At 39.5% G+C, this 9,658-nt stretch overlaps 1 protein-coding gene across 1 annotated transcript in view; it reads left to right on the forward strand.

The window, feature by feature from the left end:
* Positions 1–8,227, forward strand: part of FDX1 (ferredoxin 1) — a 32,072-nt gene extending 23,845 nt beyond the window's left edge. Inside the window, exons 3-4 of the mRNA XM_045077545.1 lie at positions 2,286–2,415; positions 6,916–8,227. Coding sequence (XP_044933480.1) covers positions 2,286–2,415; positions 6,916–7,030 — 245 coding nt within the window. The 3' untranslated portion in view covers positions 7,031–8,227. The remainder of the gene's footprint in view (positions 1–2,285; positions 2,416–6,915) is intronic.
* Positions 8,228–9,658: the final 1,431 nt, after the last annotated feature.

Raw genomic sequence — 9,658 nt, forward strand, 5'->3', positions numbered from 1 at the left:
ACCTGGAGATCCTGACCTGAGCTGAAACCAAGAGTTGGATGCCCAGCTGACTAAGCCACCCAGGCACCCCTGTATTTATGTTTATTAGATTATATATACTTAGTATTTAAGTAAGGTGACTTAGGTTATGGAGTCACAGGAACTAGTTATCTTCAACATTGGGAAACTTACTTGAAGCCGTGACTCATCTCTAACTAGCAATATGATCTTTAGTCTATTCATTTAACTTCTTGGGTTTAATTCCTATTGTATTTAAAGAGGAAGTTGAGTTATTTAAGATTCCTTATAACTTCCATAATAGTATTAATACATAACAATATTAATACAAGATTAATAATAATAACAGTAACAGTGTACTTACCTGTATGTCATGGTTGCAAGGACGTATATTAAGTAAACACTCACATGTAATTCTTGCAACTGCCATGTGAGGCTGGTAGGGTCACTCCTGAGGGAACTGAGGTGTGGCAGGTAAAGTAGCTCAAGGGGATGCAGGGATGCAAGCCTGAGAGCCTGGCTCCAGAGCCCGCCTGGGACTCCCGGGCTTCACTGTGTGGTCTCCTTCTACTCAGTCCTGTTACTGCTTTAAATCAGATTTAGTAGAAATGAACATTTAAGGAAGTCTCTCATTTCCTTCTTGATTTTTTTTTATAATAAAGTGTGAATGACAAATGTTTAAATTATGAGGGAACAACTCTTGTTAAGATTATTAAGTCATTCAAGGGAAAATAAAGCAGGTTACGCGTTACTGATAATAGTTACATGTTTTATGTATTGTTTATTGACCAAAGAGAATCTAAATCAAACTGAACTTACTCCTAGGACCCTATAATCTTTACGGTTGTGTAAAGGCTTCAAAATTATTTAAAAAACAAGCAAGAATAATATTTTCAGGTGGATTTTAACCAGAACATGCTCCTGCATGGTTCCGTTTCATCACATCCTCCTTTGGACTCCCCATTTTTGGAAGATAAGCTCGGCCAGACCGGGGGTGGGATTTAGAGTATTAGTATGTGAGTCAAACTTGAAGTAGCTAAGCTTGGAGAGGGAAGAGCAGTCTCGAATATATGGAAAGCTATTGTTTAGCAGAAAGATTTAGTAAATAAACTGTTCATGAAATTCTCACAGAGAGTAGAAAAGTGGGTGCCAGGAGTTGAGGAAGTAGGGAGAGGTTGGTGAAGGGACACAGACTTGCAGCTGTACGTGAATAAGGTGTGAGGGATTCACGTGTAATGTGGTGACTGTAACTGATGTATAATGTGTCATAGAACTGACATTTGCTAAGACCATAGAACTGAACTGTTCTCACCAAAAAAAAAGTGATAACTATATGAGAGATGGGTGTATTAATGACTTAGGTGGGGGGAATCCTTCCATGTTGTGTACTTGGAGCTGATCCCGCGATGCACACTTCCGTATTTTAAGTTTGGTCAGTTACGCTTCAACATAGCTAAGGCGAGAAAAGAAGGCCGGGACTGTGTGGGCTCGACCTGGGTCAGCGGCAGAAGTTATCGCGTGACCGACCTGCTTACGCAGCGTGGCTTTGCTGGGAGGCCATCCTGCAGACGCTAGGGAACCCGTGGGACCGGGATGCTGCGGAGCAGAGCCAGTCATGGTTTCCTCGGATCGCGTGACTCTTCAGTTCCCTTTCACAGTGCCTGGCATATAAGAGGCACTCAGAAACTGTCAAATTCATGACTTAAAAAAAAAACAGGATGGGAGAAATAGTCTTATCTCATTATTTAAAAACCAACGTGATTCTTAAAATGACTTACTTGATTCTATCTTGGTTTTAAAGAGTGATCGAGAGAGAGGAATATTTAATTTGATTTAGACTTGGGTTTACTTGCTTTCTCATTCCTCTCATTTAGCATAAGGCTTCATAAATTTGTGTTGTAAATAACTTCGATAGCTATTATATAAATTACAACGTAAATTTAAAAATGCACACGTTGTTGTATGTGTGCATGTCTGAGTTTATTAATTTGTAAGCTCTTTGATATTAAGATTGTGGATTTTTGTGTTTCCCCTCACAGCACTTAGCCCAGAACCTTTTTGAAAGCGTATGTGAAAGATTTCAAATTGTGTGTGGGTGCACCTGGGTCGGAGGGGATGGGAAAGGGAAAGGGTTGTCTCTAAATCTCATTATTATTATAAGATTATTATAAGATCCTATCATTTCTGTATGCTAATGCTGATTCTAAAATTTAGACATAATCAGTTCAAGCTAGATCTGAATTGTGTGTAATGTAGGGGAGTGTGTTCAATGTCTGTTGCTTTCTTAGGTGCATGTGAGGGAACCCTGGCTTGCTCGACCTGTCACCTCATCTTTGAAGAGCACATATTTGAGAAGCTAGAAGCAGTCACGGATGAGGAAAATGACATGCTCGATCTGGCCTACGGACTAACAGATAGGTAAGAGTATAGGACTACTTCAGCCATACTAATAATCTGGGAAGTTAAAGTTTTTAGTAGTTGGTATCTATCTGAGACCAGACGCACACATGTAATAGTGATCTCCAGGCACAGATAGATAACGGCCACAAACTCTGAATATCAAATATGTGACATTTCTTTTTGTTCTCACTCTTAAAATTTTCGCCTTTATGAAACTTTCCTTTCTGCTAAAGTAAAAAAAAAAAAAAAAAAAAAAAAAAAAATCCATTCAAGATATAGGAGGTATAAGTTCTAGATCCTAATAAATCTTCTTTCATCTATTTTTATGCCAGGGATTAATATTTATCACAACTTAATGAGTTGGGATTCAATTTAGTGCTTTTTATGGTGTTCTTGAAGGACAGATTTGATAATTGGATGAAATTATCATGGGAAGTTTAACCTACTTGAAAGAACAGAAGTTTTAAAAAAACAATATATAATGGTAACTATATTAAAAAGAATAGTTCTGTTTCTAAGTGTATCTTAATACACTTCGATTTAATTAGAGCTTGTTCTTGATATTAACAATAGGTAGAATTCCTCTTTAAAGTAGTCAGATTTATAGTAATAAGTGATATTGAGTGATACTTGATTTTCAGAAATTACCTAGCCTTTGAGTTGGAGTTAGAGGAGCTAGTTAGTTACGTTATTGTTTCAGGGGGGCAAGATCATAAGGGATTACTCAATTAAGGTGGCCTTTGGTTTTAACTATAATTTGGTGACCCTCATGAAAAAATCACTGTTTAAGAAATTAAAAATAATAGTAATAATAATAGCCATAAATTGTATATATTATATAACCATAATTTTGTAAAATCCTTAATGTCAACCATATTATTTAATCCTCACAAAAATGTTTATCACTGGTATTTATTTAGAGGTGACGAATCCCTTTATTCCCTTTGGTGGTTCATTTCCCTGCTGGTGGCAGTGAGACTGATTCCCAGCAGGAGAAGCCGGGAAGACAGGATCTCTTCAGAGCAAAGTGTCCGGTAGCTGCCCCATCCCCATCCCCCTTCACATCTTTAGGTGCCATCTTCTCTGTCGACCCCTGTTTTTGCTGGGGAGTAGCGCACAGAAGGCACACAGTGACTGTTGCGGGGAAAGAGAACAATGCTTCTCACAGGTAGCAGTTATAAGACACTGGGGCACCTCCGGAATGAAAATAATTTTGCTCACAGCCAGTAGCCACATGTAAACAATTTCTGGGGTACCACATGTTCCAAAACAAACAAAGAAATTCTTTCGGTTCCTGTATGTATTTTAAAGTTAAGTGCTGTGTAAATGTCTTTATTTCTTAAGATAAAACGCCGTTGTTTTAATGTTTATTATAGAGTCTTCTTCACTGTGATCACTGCTGGACTGGTGATACATGGGCTCATAGAGCACTTACTGTAATGGTTACCGGTCGCTTTTTTCCTGTATCTCCAGGGCCTGATTCACCATAGGGCATCACTCAACTAGTTGTGGAATTAATGGTCGATAGAAAGAGAAATTCAGGAATTACCTGTGGGTCCATATTTGGTGATAGTCATTGCTTGGTGCCACCAATTTCCAGGGGTAGTGAACACAGAGGCCTCAGTGTCTGTAGTTGGAAGATGAGGATAATAATAGTACCTGCCACACTGGGTTGTTGTGTGATGCTCTTAGAACAGTGTCTGGTGGAGAAAGCAGTCATTAGATAGTTTTTAGCATTGTAATTGTAAAAATATCAATTTATGTGTGGGTACTTACTATCATGCCTAGGTACTTGACAATGATTTTTCTGACCTCCAGGGTTAGGCAGTATCATCACCATTTTGTAGGCAGGAAAATAAGGTGTAATTTTACGAGATTTGCTTAAGGCTGCGCGCACATCTAGAGAATGACAGAGCCTTGATTTGCATCAGTTATATTGGGCCCCAAAGTTGTTGATCTTATACTTCTTTGAACTGAAGACCAACCCTTAGGAGTAAAGTAAACACACCCTCTAGTGTATTTCCACTGTCACGTATATATGGCAAAGGGGACTGGAGAACATACCGTCAAGGTTTGTGCAGTGTCAGAATTTTGTGGAACTTTGGGTGAAATCAAGGCCACTGTGCAGTTGGTCTCCTGGTCTGGAGGTATAGACATTTTGTCCACTGGGTAGACCTAGAGCAAGAAGGTAGAGGAGAGAGGGGAGAAAACAGCTGCAGGCACCATTGCCTTGTCTTCATGGAGCCACCATCCCTGGGTCCCCATAACACACTTCTGTCCTTTTACTGCGCTTCCCGTAAGCTGCCCCTTTTCACTGACAGCTGTTTCCATCTCTGTCTTGCTTACTAAATTAAAAGTGCCTTGGAGACTAGCATTATCTTGTCTGTATGTGAACACTGGGAATAACCAGCAGTCTCTCTAGGACTCGCCACAGTGAGACGAATTGGTCTACATTGGCTTGACACATTTTCTGCCCTGCAGACAGAGCTCAAGGCATAATTGAGTACGGTCAAGGCTATTTGTAATCAGCAAATATGAATTATTGGCAGAAGGGGATTATTTCTATCAGAAGTCAGTATTTCCTCTGGTTAAACTTACTCCCTTGCTCAGAAACTTCCCAGTGGTCCCTTATTGCTCACTAGTTAAAGCCTAAACTCTTGGTGTTCAAAGCTCTCTGTGGCCTGGTGGCTGTTTTAGCCCATCACCCTCCCTGCATAGTAGCCAAGCCAGGCTGCAAACCCATATGGCCTCAAATATGCCTTGAATCCCTTTACCTTTGCCTCAAATGACTTTATCTTTTATTAAGTATTACATCCTCCCCATCCTTCAAAGCCCATTCTAAGTGCCATCTCTTCTGGCCAGAAGTAAGTGCTTTCTTCTTTCTTCTCAGACCTTCTGGCTTTCTCTCTCTGTGGCATCGGTCACGATCTCACATGTTAATTATCTGTAAATGTGTCTCATCTCTTCTGTTTGATTGAAAGTTCACTATTTCATACTGACACTGGTAGTTGAGTCCCAGAGCAGTTCTGTGAGGACCCTGCTTATTCTTCATCTTTAGGATTAGGTTAGGAGACTAATGTCTGGCATTAGGAAACGGGCCATGTGCCGTGCTGGATTCTGGACCCCTGCCTGGTCGGCTCTAAGCCGATGCTGCCTCCTTACAGCCCCCGGCACGTCAGCGTGTTCAGTGAGGGACGTGAGGTGCTCTTCTTTGCACACCCACTGACATTCAGTGGGTGCCTTTAGATGCTCAGGAAGTGCTGGATGGATACAGGAATGAGACCAAGACCTGCATGCCGAATTCCATCACAGTGTAGACAGTTTGACTGGATCACTAATACATTGTTTTTATGTGCCTCACAGAGAAAAACACTGCTGATTAAAATACCGGTATAAAGTTATCACTTGACATTTTGTGCATATTAAAAGAGCTATTTATACTTATTTAGACATATATTTGTAGGTCACTGTTTAAAAAAGTAAAATATAAATAAAATTGGTAGTAATTCTGAAGAAAAAAAAAGGAAAATGGAATTATATTCTTCCAGTGACAAATATTTACTTTACTAATGCCAAATTTATGTCCTCCTATGTATGTTTCTTAACTTTCATAGTCTCTTTGGACTTATTTTGAATGGTAGTTAAGTTCACACCTGTAGTATGAACACCCTTCCCACAACTCAGTTGAAAAGACGCCCATCAAACAGTGTCACTGAGCCCACAGCTCCAATGTGACTGCCGCCTCCCAGTGCAGCTGTGATTGTAAGATGCTGTTGATTTTAAGACCCATGTCCGGGACGCCTGGGTGGCTCAGTTGGTTAAGCAGCTGCCTTCGGCTCAGGTCATGATCCCAGCGTCCTGGGATCGAGTCCCACATCGGGCTCCTTGCTTTGCAGGGAGCCTGCTTCTCCCTCTGACTCTGCCTTCCACTCTGTCTGCCTGTGCTTGCTCTCTCCCCTTCTCTCTCTGATAAATAAATAAAATCTTTAAAAAAAAAAAAAAGACACATGTCCATTTCAGAGATATTAAAAATGTGGCAAAAAATGCATCTGATAATTGATGACTTAAGTCCATGTATTTATTTCAAATTTGTTTTAAAGGTTTTAAAAAGGGTACCTTTCTTTTGTCGTCCGTATGGTTTCGAGGATGGTGGTGGTGGGGGGAATTGATGAATCGTTCTCTTGGTGTTGCTCAAACCTCTGTTCTCTTTCCCGCTGTCGTGCCTTCTGATATTTTCATTGCTTGTCAGCCCTTTCAGTGAAACACAGTAGTTGTAGGAGATGCTAGAAACTGAAGACGAACATGCTTTGGCACACTGTGCTTTTTGTTCCGTCTCACGCTTGTATTTCCGTGTAGCCTCTAGTTTTGAAAGGGTTGGGTATGTCTTTCGATGTAATGGAGATTTCAAAGGTAAGTAAATCCCTCACTGCTTTGGGTAGGAAAATGTCTGGTCGACTGCATTGCCTTATGAATAGTAACACACTTGGTCCTAAACCATAATTTCTCCCTCTTATGCAGATCTCGATTGGGCTGCCAAATCTATTTGACAAAGGCTATGGACAATATGACAGTTCGAGTACCTGACGCTGTGGCCGATGCCAGACAAGCCGTGGATGCGAGCAAGAACTCCTAAGCCAGAAAGAATTGGAATATTTTCACAAAATTTTACCTATTTTTATAATTATTATTTCTTAATGTAATTACATGAGAACATGGGTGAAGGGGTTTGTTATTATGATTAGCTTTACCACTTTAATTGACCTTACATAACTGTTGCATTTTGTAGTTCTGAAAGTATGCAACTGTTATTTTGGTTCACTTACAAAAAGCAAATCAAATATTAGAAAATAGTTAGTATTATAGAACCTTACATATTTTACCTTATGTTTGTCTAACAACTTTAGCAAGATATTTTCACCTTAATCTTATTCCTAATTACATGTAAGATTGGTTTAAAAAAGGTATTATTTTTCCCTTTTAGATGCGGGTGAAGGCAGAGATCAAAAATGGCTTGTCTAGAGCCATAGGACAAATGAGAAAATATGTACTAGAACTCGTATCTTCTTACTACACGTTTCGTGTTCAGACTAAAACTAGAGAAATTAGGAATATCTTATCAACAGCAATAATTAAATGAACAAAACTAATTGCTCAGTAAACCGCTTAATTTCAAAGACTATCGCTGCCTCTCAATAAAGATTTCAGAATTGTGATCCAGTGAAAGTGTCTGGACTTCCTCACAGCTGGGGCCTGGTTTCCGAGAGCCAGCACCCTGCGGGGCTGCTCAGGGGCCAGGCAGAAGCTGCATCCTGTCTGTGACTAGTTCTGGAAGTCACACAGCACCACTTCTGCCTCTCTTCTCATGAGCAGTGAGGCACTGAGTCTGGCCCCTCGTTTGAAGAGAGTGTGTCAGAGAACTTGCAGACATGGTTTAAAGCCACCACAGTAACCATTACTTTGAGGTTAGCTTCTGGCACATTACTGCCTGAGAAGACTGGCCTTCTGAGTGTTCTGAACGTTTCAAGAAGGCCTGGAATTTGCTCTTACATTGATTTTGAAAGATTCTTCTGTATTCTTTATTATGATGGTTCGTTGGTTTTCTTCTCTAACTCCCAATAGTTTTCTTCCTGACAGTTGGTTAAAATCAGAGAGAATAATGGTGGGTTCCCTTTCAATTCTGTGTAATTTTAGTTAACATTTCTCTGCATTTTGCTATCAAGAAAGGCAGCTTCCTTTGGCATAATAGTATGTATAATTGTTGGTTACATGCTAACACTTAATATTGTATTTCGTTTTCACAAATAAAACCAACCTGTAATTACAGATGTAATTCAGAGCTACTGAATTAGTTTTCCACGTGAATGATTCGAAGAATTTTGAAAACCTTTTGCCTAACTTTCACAGTGAAAATATTGTCTGATTTTTGTCTTAAAGGACAACTTTCTTATTTTCTTAATGACTATTTTGATATTATGGTGATCTGTGTAGTTTCTATCCTAGTCATTTAGCATTTATCAGAATAATTACATTTCGCTTAAAAAATTGTTTTCTTAGGGGGAACTTAGATTCATTATATGTTTTCTCATCTTTTTCTTCTTGTTTTACAATTCTTTTAATTGCTTTTCCTGCTCCTAAACTCCCTGAAGTTTTGTGGCAAACCACATTTTGGATCAGAATTTGTTAGGTGGATTTCTTATTTATAGGCTAACTTACCACTCTATAAAAACTAGAAATAATGTGTTTTATGCACATTCTAAAAATAGTACATGAAACTTTATTCTAGGTATAAACTGTTCAAAGGTATTCAAACATTATACACAAACTTTGATTCCTATTAGAGAAATATTTAAGAATAGAAATATGATCTTGGTTAAGCAACAACAGGATTCCTTTCATGTGTCAACACATCGCATGATATCAAGTTGTTTTTATCAGATTTTCTTTTGTTTATAAGTTTCTAGAAACTTAAAAATTAGAAAACCAGCTGGCAGGAGGAAGACATGATCACTTGCAGACACAGAGTGGTTATTACAGAACAGAAACGGGGTTAAAAGACCATTTAAATCTACCAGAGGCCATTGAGAAGTGGAGTGGATGGGAAAGGTCTCTGTAGTGAGACCCGTTACTCCTGCGGAAACTTAGTAAGAAATCATCTAATCATTGTCCTCATTCCTCTTTTCCTTTGACTCTCATCTGCCCATCTTACCACCTGGATGTAGGATTTGTCATTTACTTTTTAGAGATGGTTTGATGTTAAAAAATTAAGCAGAGCCTTCATGCCTTTCTGCTTCCCTCTGTCTATGAGCCGCTGCTGAAACCATGACCCCTCAGCGTGGTTCACCCAGTAGTCTTTACCCTCCCTCACCTGCCCGAGGCGAGGCCTCAGACTGCCCTTTACAGCGTTTCCTGCATTTGGCATTACGTAGCCTTATTACATGCAGCACTTACTACATTTGTCCCCTGATAAGACAAAGCTTTTTCAGAATAAGGACTGGGTTGTGTTCGTCTTGATAACTGTGGTTCTATGGTGGTATTTGCCCCACAGTAGGTATATCATAAATACTTGAGTTAAACAAAACCTGGTCTTCTAAGGAGTGTCTTGCTCTGTGGCAATCTCCCGTTACGGATGAGACCACATGAGCTCAATATGGGCCTGTGTCCTGAGCCTGCCTCTTAACTCCAACTTGAACAGAAATCAGGACACACCGGTTTTCCTGAGAGATCAGATAATTTCCACTGTATTAAGAAGGATTGTTCAACT

The sequence above is a fragment of the Mustela putorius genome, unplaced genomic scaffold (genome assembly GCF_011764305.1).
Source record: "Mustela putorius furo isolate JIRA1106 unplaced genomic scaffold, ASM1176430v1.1 tig00000198_pilon_pilon_pilon, whole genome shotgun sequence".
Classification (NCBI taxonomy): Eukaryota; Metazoa; Chordata; class Mammalia; order Carnivora; family Mustelidae; genus Mustela; species Mustela putorius.